Raw genomic sequence first — 14,594 nt, 5'->3', positions numbered from 1 at the left:
AAGACTTTAAGGCTGAGTGCCCCCTCGACAAGCTCTTTTTCTCCCGTGTCATTCAATATTTAATGCGCCCGTTTCTACTGGTGTTCCTTTCTCAGCACGGACATTATTTTTTCACGGTGCCCATAGCCAGGGAAAGCCCTTTAGGCAAAGAAAATCAAAATGTTTGTTGTTTTGGATGACTTATAACTCTTGTTTAACACAAGCACTTTCAGCAAAGTGTAACAGGCGCAGCCTCCAAAGCAAACAACACAATCCTTGTGACAGAGCCGGACACAAAAAGCGCATTGTCTTGCGGACTACTCCTTTCTCTGGTGCTAGATGGGGGCCTGTCTCCCAGTGAACACCACGATACCATTTCACTTTTGAACTATTGTTTTTGAGTTATGCCGTGTGGTCAAAAGGAGGGAGAAGGGGGTTGTTTCCAGGCTCCTAAGACAAACGAGTTGACTTTTCAATGAAATCCCCCCGCGATCCTTGAAAACGGAGTTTAAATGTCACCCCCGCCTTTCTAATGGGCACAGGGCTGGAGGCGACCCTTCAAAGCGCCTGGGTGATAAACGACCCTTATTAAATATGGCCCGGACTGCTGGGAAAGTAGAGCGCCAGGCCTGCGCGCCCGAGAGCGCCCCTCGCTGGAGGACCAGAGGGCTGCGGGAGCCTAGATCACCACCGGGCCTCGGCCCCAGGACCCATTCCGGGACGAGGGACAGGGAGGTGGGGTGGTTAGCTCGATTGGGGGGGGGGTGGTTAGCTCGAATGAGGGGCATCCGTTGTAAGACAACTTCTTATCTGCCGCCCCCAACAGGTCCGTGAGCCCCATCCGCAGAGCCTCGGCGTGGAAGGTTGGTGCGTTTCCCCCCTGACTCCTTTCTGTCGGTTGCCCAGTGGCGTCTGCAAGTCTGAGCTGCAAAGTTACTGATTTGCAGGCCGCATGTTAAGGCAGCCCATGTAAGTAATTTCTCCGGGCACCCCAGCAAAGGAGAACAAATCGCTGACAAAGGCGAGAGCTTTCGATTCAGCGGCGTTGTTAAGGCAACCCCAAAGTATTCCTCTTATAATAAGTTCCACTTCAAAGGGTTTCTCATTGAGCGGTGACTGCTTCGCACTTTTATTAAGTCCGGGCTTTTTCACTCCGAGGAATCATCTGTTTGGTTATTTTTCATCGTGTTTATTTTTCACTATTCACACAGTACTTGTATTAAATAAACAAAGAACAATCGCTCTGCAAATAAAAGTACTTAGGTGGGGAGTGAAGGAAGAGGAACTGGGGCTCGAGCGCCCCTGCCTCTCTCCCCCTACCCTCTAACATCACTCACCCCCCACCCCCACTCCACTTTCTCTCCTCATTCTTTCTCCTTTCTCTCAAGCCAGAAGGTTCTATGCGGGAATCAACCAAAAGAAATCCTGATACATATCATATATGTATTTATAATCTGTGTGTATGTATTTCTGAGGAGGTGAGAATTGACTGAACTAACTGGCCGTGAAAACAAGGGTCACCACAGCTGTATCTTAATAGAGTGTCTCAAATCGCTGTGGACCGGCTGCCAGAGACTCTCCTGGCCCTGCCCATTGCCATAGCAATTCTGATGCTCTGTGTGGATGTACCATAAAAACGCTAGTTTGAATTTCAAAGAACATCCCTTTGAACTTCTCCCTGCCTGATTAGGCACTTGCGTTGTGTGTGAATGTGTGCTCTGGGATGTTTGTGCGTGGGCGTGGGGTCTCTGAGAGGTTTTGTTCAGTGGGAGCTGAAGTGTGCTGGAAACCCCAGGGTGCTTTCACTGTGGTCCTCTATCCTTCCAGACCTGGAAGGTTTCTGTGATCATGGGTCTTGTTTTGGTACACTTCCGGCAGATGGGCAAGGAGGTCCCTGTTCTAACTAGATGGAAGCTGTGGATTGTTTTGTTTGCCTTGTGGTCAGCTTTCCCTTCCTCTAATTTAAGGTGATCACTTGGGAAATGAAATCACCTCTCCTGCCCCCTCCTCAAACATTGCATTTCTTAACCAAACTGGTACTTAAAAATAGTGGTGGCTGAAATTGAATCCCTCCTCCCATGTCACAGCACAGATAGTGAGGACAGATTAAAACATGTCTCCCAAAGCCTTCCATAAAATGAGAGACATCTAAATGTGAGATCTGCAAACAGTAGAGCTAGCTTGCAAGGCCTTCTGGGTCCTCTCTTCATTCTTCCCTGGGGTCATGGCACTTGTGTAGCCACCTCCAACTCAAGAGAAAATAATTCCTACTCTAGAGTTCTTTCCAAGTACCATAGGTTGCGCAGAACTTGGTGGGGCTGTTTTTGTTGTTGTTGTTTGTTTGTTTGTTTGTTTTTAAACCAAAGAATATTCGAGTGGGAAAAATATATAAACTACAAATAATCTTGTGTTTGAAGATCCTCCTGGCCTGGAAAACAAAGGTAGTTTTTGCAAAGGCCACATTTTGCAGAGGGAAGATGGAGTCTTTGATGATAGCCAACTTAGTGTCAGTAAGTGGCCTTCTTTGAGACATATTCAGATGGGAACGTCTTGCTTGCCAATTGCCATAGAAATCTTAACACACCATGAAGATTGTCCAAGAGCCAAGCCTTCCGTTCTGGACTAAATTACTTTGAAGTGGCGCAGGACGAGCAGTGGTCAATTTTAACTCTATAGACTGGACAGAGGACGCTGGGAGTGGGAGATTGTGCGTTTTAAAGCAGAAAATAAGAAGGGGAAACTTGTTTTATACACTCTATACAAGGTTCTGCGCATTGTCAGATATCTTTTATCTTTTATATTTCCCATGAATGATTCATGTCTTGGTGGCTTTGTGTCACCCTTCTTTTCACAAGAAACTTCATTAGAGAGCTATAAGTTTTCCCATTGATTGGAGCCCTCATTTACGAGTGTTTTTCTCCTTCGTGTGTGCTGGTCATTGTCATTGGGCTTAAAACAACTCTTGGCAACCTGTTCCACCTTCACTACATTTAACAACCTGACTTTTAAAAGCCACTATAACCTTTTGGAGAAATGCTTATTAACATTACTACCAATTGTTTTTAAAATACTTGCCTTTTATCAGTTTTGTATCAGTTAACATAAAAACAAGCAACCAGCCAACCTTGCTAGTGTGCACAGCCAAATATGTCAATTTAAACCACTTGAACATTTTGTTACCATGAAAGAATTTCTCAATACCTGCCTCAAACTGCTGGGCTTGTTACTTCTTATCCATTCAATCTCCAAAATAAACTAGAATAAAATTGTAGTTTGATTCTCCCCTTCCATGGCCCACTATGAGATAACTTGGTGCCTACATAGTTTTATGTTGTATCCATAATCAGCTCCTGTGAAGTTTTTCTGTCACCTTCCTATGTCTAGAAATTTCTTACTATCCCCCTTACTCTATTACTTCTTTTAAAAATCTTATATTTTTCCTTTTAGTTTGGTGGCTAGTCACCAAAGAAATTATCAAATGCACTTTCCACTGATTAAAGTCACTAAGCACATTACTAATTTTATCAAAGAATGCAATAACCCTGATATTTTTGCCACTGTACTTGCAAACTACAGAGATTAGTTTTCAAAAATATCTTGGATTTTTTAGATTAAACAATAAGCTGAGGCAACCTATCAATTAAAAAAACAAAACAAAACAAAACAAAAAAAAAAAACAACCCTGCTCCAGGACAAAATAAGAGCTCAAGGAAGGGCAATCTAATGTTCACTTCTTTAGCAATTGTTTTAAAAGATGACAGAGATACGCCATTGGATAAAATGTAGCAATACATAGGAAGAATACCTTTATTACATTTGTTACTTCATAATCATTCTTGCTTTCTGTTGGAGGTACACATTTTAAGCTTTTATTTTAGGTGTCTCAGGAACCAATATATCTGTGGCAGAGTTAACCTATGCATGGCAAAATACATAAAATACATATTCCTTTGTTTCATAATAAATAAACCTGTAGAATAAAGAATAGTGCAAACTACTATTGAAAAAGTTGTATAAATAAAACAACTCATTATACAACAGGAATATTTTGTCCTAACAAGTTTACGGTACATAAGTTATCCACCCCCCCCACTGCAATTCATATCTTATCTTTTCTTATTGAAAGGACTTAGAAAGTGAAGAATATGAAAATCAAATAAACTTTTAAACCATAGAGTTATTTTAAATTCAAGTTTTAGGTCTTTATCAAGGAGGGTCTGCATGTTTCATATTACTGTAACAATCTGAAGACAACATTGAAAGGCTTCCAAGTAACAGCACCATGCACTGTACTAGTAATATATCTATAAACTATATATAATCTCATCAACACAATGCAAAAAAGACATGCAGGAAGAGTCTTCATTTTTCACATTACGTTGTTCATTCAAGTAAGCGTAAAAATATATTTTCCCATTTTCTTTTCTCTTTTTTTAATCTTAAATAAACCATGGATCAGAAATCTTTCACCAAAATGTATAATATAATTCTTTGGTGTGCTTTGAACTCTTCCAGGAAAACAAAATGATGTCTGAAAATAAATTAATTCAACTGTACAAATAAAAGCATTCACATATAAGTTATTAACAATGACAAGACTACATCAACCACTCACAGCACACAAAACAAATTTCTACAAACCCTGGGGAAAGGGTGTCTTCAGGGTCTCTGGGGATAAATTAGTGCTCTTTAGTATATTTGTATGATGTTTCTGATGGACTACATTTTGCACAGGAGCTGTGTTGTACCAACTGAAAATAAACTGGCTAAGAGTTATTGTCCTAGGTCCTTGACCTTTTTTATCCCGGCTTGACAGCTCTGGCAAAGGTCACACATTCATCAGTGTTTAGTGGTAACTATAAACCCTTTAAAATTTTTAACATGTATAGCAATTCCCTCCCCTCTTTTAATGTAAATCATATACTTCACACTGTCATTTACAAATAGAAGAAGATTCGGTGCTCAGGGCGAAGATGGAAGAAAATGTAGTTCCAAGCATTAAAAAATAAAGACTTTTTAAAAAAGGTTGATATAGTAGTATAAAAGTGGGTTGGCTTGTTTAAAAAAAAAAAAAAAAAAGCTTAAATGGGAGGCAGAGGCAGGCGGATCTTTGTGAGTTGGAGGCCAGCCTGGTCTACATAGTGAGTTCCAGGACAGCTGGGGCTACAGGGAGACCCTTTTTCAAAAAGACAAAAAAAAAAGCTTTAAAAAAAAAAAAAAAAAAAAAAGGCATGATGCCATCCTCACACTTCCTCAGGCTTCAGTGTGCACGTTGGCATCCCAAAGAACTTATGGTTGAAAACACAACTCTTTATTACATGAAGTTGACACAGTCAGGAGTCAGCATCTGAAATTTCCAATTAAAAAAAAAAAAAAAAAAACCCACAAGAAAGGAAAAAGAAAGCACTTGCATTTCTCTTATTTTATAAAAGATCACAGTTGTTTATTGCGCAGCCTTTCTTCCTCTCCATTTCTGCTTGAATAATCACAGTAGCACAATCCATGGAGATATATTAAGGTTGCTGCACTTTGCTCTTTTTTTTTTTAATCACACAAGGAAAGATACTGAAGAAACAATCCTGTAGAAAAATATTGTATTATGGTGAGATCAGTAATAAAACCATAGGAATTAAAATTATAAATATTAGAACTTAAGGGTTTTTACAAAGACTTTTGGACACAGGCACAGTCCAGGATCTGTTGGCAATGCAGCAAGTGTGTGGTTTACAATCAAGAGGCCTTTGCAGAATTAGGGCCCAAGGTGGGGCTCAAAAGCAGCCCTCAGTATGGTATCAAAGGCATCTGAGGCACTCCGGGAAATGCAGAGGGCCTGGTTGCTGTGTTAAGTTCTGACTTAATGTTCTTTTTCTCTCCCTTTTATTTTTTTACCCTGTCTCAAAAAGACACACACACACACACACACATATATATATATATGTATATATATATATACATATATATATATACACACATACATATATATAGCATTAGCAGTATATATCTCAATCTCTCCACTTGTTTTCTTTGATACAAACTGCCCCCAGGCCTGTCCCTCTGCAATGTACAAGTCCAGCTTGTTGCTATTTGTTTGTTGTGTTTTTTTTTTTTTTCCAGTGCTAGAGATCTAACCCAGGGCCTCACAAATGCTAGGCAAGCACTCTACCACTGAGCTACATCCCCAGTCCTGTTTGTTTTTTAAAGAGGAAAGGGGAAAAAAGCCCAAATATCTTAATTAAATTAATTAAATGTATAAACACCATAGGGTTTCATACTGAATAAATAGGGCTAATTAGACCTGGTGGCAAGTCTGAGTCACCAGTTTGTCTCAGGCTTGGCATTGTCTCAGGTTAGGACATGGTCCAAGGACTCCCACTTATTATTCTCTTATTAATAATTCTAATGTATCGTCCGCACAACTTCAGGGTTCCCATACATTTCCTCATCTTCAGATTCAGAGGTGGTTCCATTGCTGGAAGGTGTGTGGAGGTGGCTGGGGGCCCCGCTGGCCTGGCAAACGTACCACTCATTGAGGTTGGTCACCTGAGGGGATAGGGTGCTGGAGCGACTCCTGGCTGGGTCCAGCACAGGGGACAAGGGGTCGCCCACCGGAGTCCCTACTGATGAGTAACCAAGGGCTCCTGGAGAAGGTGGGGGAGACTTGCAGTGAATCTTCATGTGCTTCCTCAGAGAGCTTGGGTGGGTGTAAGATTTGTCACAGCCACGAATCTTACAGTAGTAGGGCTTGTCGCTGGTATGGACATGGGAGTGTTTCTTTCGATCACTGCTATTGGCAAACTTCCTGTCACAGCCGACAAATTCACATTTGAAAGGCTTTTCCCCTGTAACAAAACACAGGAAAGGTTAACAATGGCTCTCCAGAGAGAAACCTTAGAAAAGAACTGGGGGTACAACTCTCCGCCTTAAGGAATTGCTATATGCTAGGCTGCAAGGGGATCAGATACTGCAAGGGCAGGCCTGAGTCCACTGGACTGGAGACTTTGCTTGGACCTGGGTTGTGAGGAGGCAGATGTAAGCTCCTGGAGCACCAGAGGGGTCAGAGTGAGATCTGAAGTGTAAAATCCAGGATGTAGCACTGAAGCCCACCAAGGACCTCCCCCTCCCCCTTAGGATAAACATTGACAACCATAGTTCCAAAGCCATAGTGGGGAATCTAAGAGGAGGAAAAAAATCATATATACTAAATTAACAGTAGCTTAGGGTACAGTGAAACAACAATGGCATTTAAGAATTTTCCTAGATTTCACTGATGGGAAGAAGCAGGAAACAATATGAAGTTGGGAAAGGAAAGGACAAAAACCAAACACTTCTCTCATTAGAAATAAAGGTACCTGTGAAGCACACAAACCCACCCTGAGATTTTACAAGGTGGCTGGGCAGAGATCAGACCACTGGCTTCTGCATTCTACCAGTATCCCCACACAACTCTAAGGTACATGAGCATGGCAGAACAGAACCTGAGCATACATGAGGAAACCAAACCCGCAGCCTTAGTAGAACCTGCCATCTCCCTTGTACCCTACAAAAATGGATGCTGACAGCTGTCTTTATTGTTAAATGATCAAAACCACTTAAAAAAAAAAAAAAAGGGTTTTGGCCTATCACCTCTCTGAATTTATCTAACAGCCCCAGAAATACAACTCCTTAAACACAAGGCCACTGGTCCAGGAAGTAAAACTGCTTAGTAAGAGAGAAGATAACCAGGGAAAGTCTAGGAACATTACCCTTTGGTATTAGCAAAAAGGGAAGACAGCAGATTAGTGTATAGTTGAGTTTTCCTCCCACCTGTGAGCTTAATGTATTCAAGTTCACAACTAAGTCACCCCATTTATACTGTTATAATATTTTCTTGTTCCATTGAGAGGATTTTGAAAAACCAGCAGCTACTGACGTACTAGACAGAGCATTTTTGTTTCTGGATTAATTTTTTAAAAGAAATAATAGGGTACATAAATTTCTGTGATCAATTCTCTTATTTTCTCCATACAAATATTTCCATTTAGTCTGCTTTTTGTTTCATGGTTCACCAATGATAGCTGGTTCAAAGCTGGAGTATGTTAGCGCAGCTGAAAGGTATTCAGGTGGCTGGAATGTATCTTTCCCTATTGGAAATACTGTTTAAAAATGAAATACACCTCATACATTAACCTCTAAGTAGAAGGGAGACACAAGTCACAGGGGTAATCACATTGTTTAAAAATTCTCAGTAGCTGAGTGCAATAAAACAAAGTTAATTTCTTCTTATCAAAAGGTGGGTGATTTGTCACGATTTCTGTATTATACTTTAAGTTGAAAGAAAGACTAATTTAACATAGCATTCATTTTAAATACATAGCATCAGTCCTTCTTCAGTACAGAGGCTTAAGTGGTTTTACTCATTCTATGTAAACGTGACACACTGTTCAGAATCTTCATGTTCCTGAACAGTCTACGTATCTCAGATTGGGAAAAATAAATGGTTTGAATATTCCTGGTTCCTCCATCATGATGGAGAAAGGGTAGCAAATAAGACCCAGTAAAGGAGCTAGGGAGTGGAAAGAAAGGTGGAGGTTAGGGATCAAGGACAGGTGGAGGGAGAGAGGAAGCTAGTTCTCCCAAATAGCCCATGCTGCTTGGGGGCCTGGGAGGACTTAACTAGAAGAGCTGGGTGACCCCAGTGTTTACACATCAGATACTGACAAGAGGGGTCATGTCAGAATTGAACTATTTGAGAGTTTGGGAGACTTGGTGCCTGTTAGAGAGAGCTGTGTGGATATCATCCCGGCCTTGCCAGTCCTCTCTAGCTAGCCAGACACAGGTTATAAATGCAGCTGAGGGCACGTGGGTCAGGAAACAGGCCTTCAGGAGTGGCCTGGGGATTAGTCCTTTGATCACTCTGTTCTGGGATCCCAGATAACCCCCCCAAAGGGAAGGCAGTGTGGAAGGGAGGAAGTCGAGATGGTCGCTCTCTGGACACAATGCTCAATGGCTCAGAAAGGCCCGGGACAGCCAAACAGCAGGTATACTTAATCCAGTGGTGCCAGCATCCCTCCTGGAGGAACCCTACGACGCCACAGGAAGTGTGTGGGGGGGTAAGGGGGTGGAAAAATGTAACCATCCACGCTGCGAGGAATCAGGGGAGGTAAAAAAAAAAAAACATCGCAGGTCCTCCAAGTCTTGCTCCCACCCATGGGGTTCAGTGGGCAGCCCATCCCAGGAGGACTCGAAAGCTACGACGCAGGTCAGTTTTTCCTAGCTCAGCTGCCAGTAGCCTCGAGGGTAAGGTTCACACCGCACCCCACCTCCCACCCCCGAGGCCTGGGAAAGTCCAGAGAACCCAAAGGCTTTTCACGGACTTTAGAAGTTCTCTTTGGCCCTAGCTCCGTGGGGGAAGTGCGAGCTCGATGCATGAAGCTGGCTTAACCAGCCAGGGTGTTTTTATGAGAGTCTTGTGGGAAGTTTCCGTTTGGAAAAATCATTAAGCAGGATTGATCCCCATTAGGGAAGGGAAAGAAAAAAAAATGAGGCCTCGAGGGAAAACGTGCTTCCAAGCCGTTCCTGTGCCGGTCCTCCAGGGAGGCCTGTGAGATCAAAGGCCTGGGGTGTCAGCCTGAGGACGCCTGGACGCCGCTGCTACTGTAGAGCCCCTAAGGCCTAGGGCCGGCTGGCCCCGCATAGGGGCCCACGCTCCGGGCTGCCTCTTCGTCCCTGCCGCGCCGATAAATCAGTCAAGTGATTACTGAATGTAAACTCTGGTTACTTAAGTGTCCTCGGAGGGGTAATATTGTCTATCCTATAAATCCTGACTGCTCGCGCTCCGCAGCGCTTCAGCCCGACGCGATCATCCTTTCAGACTCGCCACACCACCCACTGGGACCACCCCTCCTCGGTCCCACGCCTCAGCCACCCTCATCAGGGCCATGGTACCCCTGAAGACAGAACGTGGGGTGTAATGGGAAGAGTGTCCCTACGAAGTTGAGACTGCTTCCCAAGTTCCATAGCTGGGTAGGCCTCACGATCGGGGAAAACATCCTCCCCCGCCACCTGCAACTTGTTTAAGAGGGCAGAAGCCAACTTGTCCGGCAGCTAGTCCTCTAGCGCCTGGTGAGATGTGTGAGTCGGTGCATGCGGGTGTTTAAATGAAGTGCCGAGCGCGGATATACATGAAGGGAGGTCATGGTGTCACGTGTGTGTGTGTGTGTGCGTGTGCGCGCGCGCGCGTGTGTGTGTGTAGGGGGGCATGAATGTGTGAGCTGGTGTGAGATGCGTGTACGTGAAACTTGTATGAGTGGGGTGTGTTGAGTGTGTGAGTTCGTGTAAATAGCCGGACATCTCCTGAGGCCTTACAGGGTGCTGTGCTCTCCTCTGGCCTTCCTCGCCCGGTCACGAAGGTACAGGGACCCCTCTTCCCGCAGAGGGGCCACACTGATGGGCCCCCAAATCGCAGCTAATCCCACTAAGAGCCCCTCCCACGTCGGATCTCCGCATCACAGCGACAGCGCGGGGCCCTGTGATCGCTGGAGAAGGCAGGCGCCGCCGGGGGTGACCCGAGCCCAGGGTCCCCTTCCTTAAGGCCCTCCCCGACCTCCCGGGGGCCGGGCGGGTGGGGGCTGCCGACCGTCCTGGGCGCCTTCCTGCTCCTGCTGCTGCTTCTGCTCCGGGGCGGTGGCGGCGGCGGCGGCTGGAGCGCTTTGCCGGTCCCGATGGAGGGGCTGCGGGCGCGCTGGAGACTCCGCCGGGTGGGAAGCCAGCGCGGTGCCTGTGTGTGCTATCGAATTACTTATTCATAGAAAAAAAGGGGGGAGAGAGAAAAAAAGGAGAAGTCACATGTCCGGGTTATACGTAGGCGAAGCGAAGCAGCAGGAGGGAAAAATGAAGGCGAGCAAGAGAAGGCGAAGCAGCGGCGGAAGCGGCGGCGGCGCAGGAGAGGCGGCGGCGGCGTGGCCGGGGACAGACACCCACCTGTATGAGTGCGCTTGTGGATCTTGAGGTTCTCGGAGCGCGCGAAGACCTTGCCACAGCCCGGGAACGGACAGGGGAAGGGTTTCTCGCCGGTGTGCACGCGGATGTGGTTGATGAGCTTGTATTTGGCTTTGAAGGGTTTGCCCTCGCGTGGACAGTCCTCCCAGAAGCAGACGTGGCTGCTCTGCTCCGGGCCGCCCACGTGCTCCACCGTGACGTGGTTCACCAGCTCGTGCATGGTGCCGAAAGTTTTGGAACAGGGCTTGGCGCCGCCGGCCGGGGGCGGTGGCGGCGGCGGCCGGGCCAGTTCCTCCGGGTCGATCCACTTGCAGATGAGCTCCTGCTTGATTGGCTGCCGCATGTAGCGCAGGAAGGCCCCGGCTGCCCCCGGGAGGTGGGGGTGGTGCTGATGCGGGTGCTGCGCGGGCGCTCGTGCATGGTGCCGAAAGTTTTGGAACAGGGCTTGGCGCCGCCGGCCGGGGGCGGTGGCGGCGGCGGCCGGGCCAGTTCCTCCGGGTCGATCCACTTGCAGATGAGCTCCTGCTTGATTGGCTGCCGCATGTAGCGCAGGAAGGCCCCGGCTGCCCCCGGGAGGTGGGGGTGGTGCTGATGCGGGTGCTGCGCGGGCGCTGGCGGCGGCGCCGGGGGCGGCGCGTGGTGCTGCATCCGCCGCCGCCGCCAGGTTCAGGTTTAAGTTCACCGCTCCGTAGCCGTGCAGGGCGGCGGCTGCAGCGGCCGCCACCGCCCCGTAGTGCGCATCCCCGGAGCGCGGAGCAAAGGGCGGCTCGGCGCGGCCGTACAGCTCGGCCGCGGCGGCTGCAGCCGCGGCCGCCAGCCCCAGGCGCATCTGGCCGTTGAGGGGGGGTGGGTGACCGCCAGGAGCCCCCGGAGAGTCGTGCAGCGCGGGGAAGAGCGCCGAGCCACCGCCGCCGTCCGGGCCCGCGTAGGTGCCGCTGGCGGAGATGAACATACCGGCCGAGTGGGGAGGCGGGGCCGGGTGCTGGGGGGAGCTGGTGCCGGACCGCTGCTCCCCTCCGAGCGGGGCCCCGTGCATGGCCGCCGCGGGGGCCGTGGCGGAAAGGTCCCTCCGGAGGACGAAGTCCCTGCTGTGGTCTTTGCCGCTGCTGCCGCCGCCGCCACTGTTGGTGGTGGTGTAGCCCGAGAGGGCAGGAGGAGGAGGCGGGGGAGGGGGTGACGGGGAGGGAGGAAGAGGAGGGGCTGGAGGCGGGGGGGCAGAGACCTGCGCGCCACCGCTGCCCCCGCCACCGGGGAAGGTGCGGGCGCCTGGGTGCGCCACTGAAGCTGCGGTGCGGGCGGCAGGCACCGGAGTCTCGGCCTGCGCCGGGAGCGCCTGGGAGGGAGGGCTGAGGCCCTGCACACTAGCCTGGGCCATGTGCTCCACGAGCGGAGTGATGGCCACGCCGGGGTCAGCGCCTAGGTCCGCCGGGTGGAGATGCGCGGCGGCGGCGCGGAGTTGGGAGTGGGCGGGCGGGCCGGCCAGCACCGGGAAGCCTGTCATATTCGGAAGCGGTTGGGCCTGAGCCGTTGCCAAATCCGCTAATCTCAACGCTGGCGGGTTCCTCTTGCTCAAAGGGGGCTCCATCATAACTATACAATCAGGCCCATAGTCCCTCACTGGGGGGACTTTTTTTCCTCTGCCCGCCTTCAAAAACATGTATATATTAGGCGCTCTTTAACTTCTTTTGTCCTGGTCTCCTAACTGCTTATTCCTGTCCCCACTCTATCCTCCAGCGATTGGCAGAGTGAACACCACATTTGAGCTGCACAGTGGGACCGAGTTTTGGGAAATAGCACGGGTGGGATTGGAGGGAGCTGCGTGATTGGCAGCAGTGTCGCCTGCCCGATTGGCTCCTGTTCAGGCTCTCGGCCCAGCGGGGAACCGCCCCCGTGCTCGCTACCGCCTGCGCTTTCACTTCGTGCCCCCTCCTCCCCAGGAGCTCGGCGTCTCCGCCTCCCCCGGGATGCCCAAGTTGCACTTGGAGAAAGTTTATGCCTGGCCTGCGCGCGCAGAGCCCGGCGTTCTGTGGACGTGCCTCGCGTAGAACGTCTGCTAGCACGCGGTCAGAGTGCACCCAACTGCGAGGCGTCAGGGACCTCCGCATCAGGGGTAAAGCTGAGGAGGGGGGCGGAAACCCTCGGAGCGAATCACCAGAACTCTTTCTGTCTCCTGTCTTGGAAAGTGTCCTCTCAGGATAATAAAAAGGTGTCCTGCCATTGTGTTGATGCCAGAAACTTCTCGTAAGGACCGGGTCTGCCCTAGGGCCCATCTGGGGTACAGGCAGGAGGTGGAATTGGTACTATTAGTAAAGTGTATTGGTTGCAAAACAGCTCGAGTATTGGAGCTCTGCAAAACACCACGGTTAAGTCAAAGTAGTATAAAATAAATCTTTCCCTCAAGGAAATTCGTCTTACTTCGGCTTTTTAGTTCACAGTGCCTCTCAACATGATTCAAAGGAGTTGGCTCGAAATGTTACCTCGCTACTTATCGGTTCTAGATCTGCCACTTCCAATTAGATTTACGGGAGGGGCGGGGCGGCGGGAATGCGGAGCGTCCTGGCTTAACTTTTGCCTTTTGGAGACCCAGCAGCCAGGCAGGCCGAACGGAATCCCGTTCCAGAAGCCGCCGAATAAGCGATGTACTTGAGCAGAATCTCTCCTTCCTGCTCAGAACGCACTCCATATATGTGCCTCAGTTTCTTTGAAGGACCATAAATTAGAATAGACCCAATAAAATATTTTAAGATCAAAAAGTATCTTGCCTATTAATAGAGTAAGCTTTCAACTTCTTAAACTGAGAAGTCATGCTTGAAAAATCATAAAAACTAGAATTTTTCCTCTGTTTTTAGTGAATGCCATCCTTGTCCGTCCATTTGCTACCAAATCAAATTTTAGAAACAAATGGGTCCCTGCATCATTTTTTGAGAGGGGCGACAGGGAAATGTGAACCCCCCTCCCATTAAATAGGAGTGTCAATCCCAAAATGTCATTTTAGTTTTTTAAATGAAAACATTTAAAAATTTTGTAATGCTCTAAAATGCTCAAACTGGATTAAAAATGATTTGTTCCCTTCAATAAAATTATCCATAAAGTAGCAATATGAGTAGGATATGTCTTCCCATATCCGAGGGTGGGGGTGGGGTGCACAAGAACATGTTCCAGCTTATTTCGTTTGCAGTTCGAGTGAAGAAAAAAAAAAAAAAAAAAAAAAAAAAAAAAAGCCGTCATTGGGGTCATAGTCCTAAAAGGAAATAAATATTTTTCAAAAGCGTTGATTTGCTAGCACCATTGACTTTGGTGTGAACCGTGCTGCAGGAAGCAGCTCCCTATGAACCTTGGGAATTGTCATTTCTCTTATAAACTGACAAGCAAACAAAGACCATCATGCCAGCACATTTCAGATCCCTTTTTATCTTAGTTTAAATTAAGTTCGAATATAGAGAAAATTAAAACGGCATGAGTGGAAACAATGAAAAAAAAATTAAATAAGCAGTGGTGACAAAGTCCACATCTGTATTTGGAGAGGACGGATTCTTCCACGATTTTTGTTTCAGACTTAAAACATCCCAAACCAAACATGAAAAGGTCGATGGAAAACTGTGGCATCCTATAGATGGTATAAAAAGGAAGCGTCACAC

The 14,594-nt window shown here is 47.7% G+C and overlaps 1 protein-coding gene across 1 annotated transcript; it reads right to left on the bottom strand.

Moving 5' to 3' along the window:
- Positions 1 to 6,165: 6,165 nt before the first annotated feature.
- On the bottom strand, positions 6,166 to 12,635 carry Zic5 (Zic family member 5). Its single transcript, XM_008832723.2, is given in 4 exon segments — positions 6,166 to 6,818; positions 10,939 to 11,248; positions 11,416 to 11,605; positions 11,607 to 12,635. Coding segments are annotated over 4 exon segments (1,950 nt in total). The 5' UTR covers positions 12,614 to 12,635; the 3' UTR covers positions 6,166 to 6,375.
- Positions 12,636 to 14,594: the final 1,959 nt, after the last annotated feature.

This window comes from Nannospalax galili, unplaced genomic scaffold, assembly GCF_000622305.1.
Source record: "Nannospalax galili isolate Female #2095 unplaced genomic scaffold, S.galili_v1.0 scaffold1316, whole genome shotgun sequence".
Taxonomy (NCBI): domain Eukaryota; kingdom Metazoa; phylum Chordata; class Mammalia; order Rodentia; family Spalacidae; genus Nannospalax; species Nannospalax galili.
The sequence above is the reverse complement of the archived record's forward strand: the minus strand, read 5'-3'. Positions and strand labels throughout refer to the sequence as shown.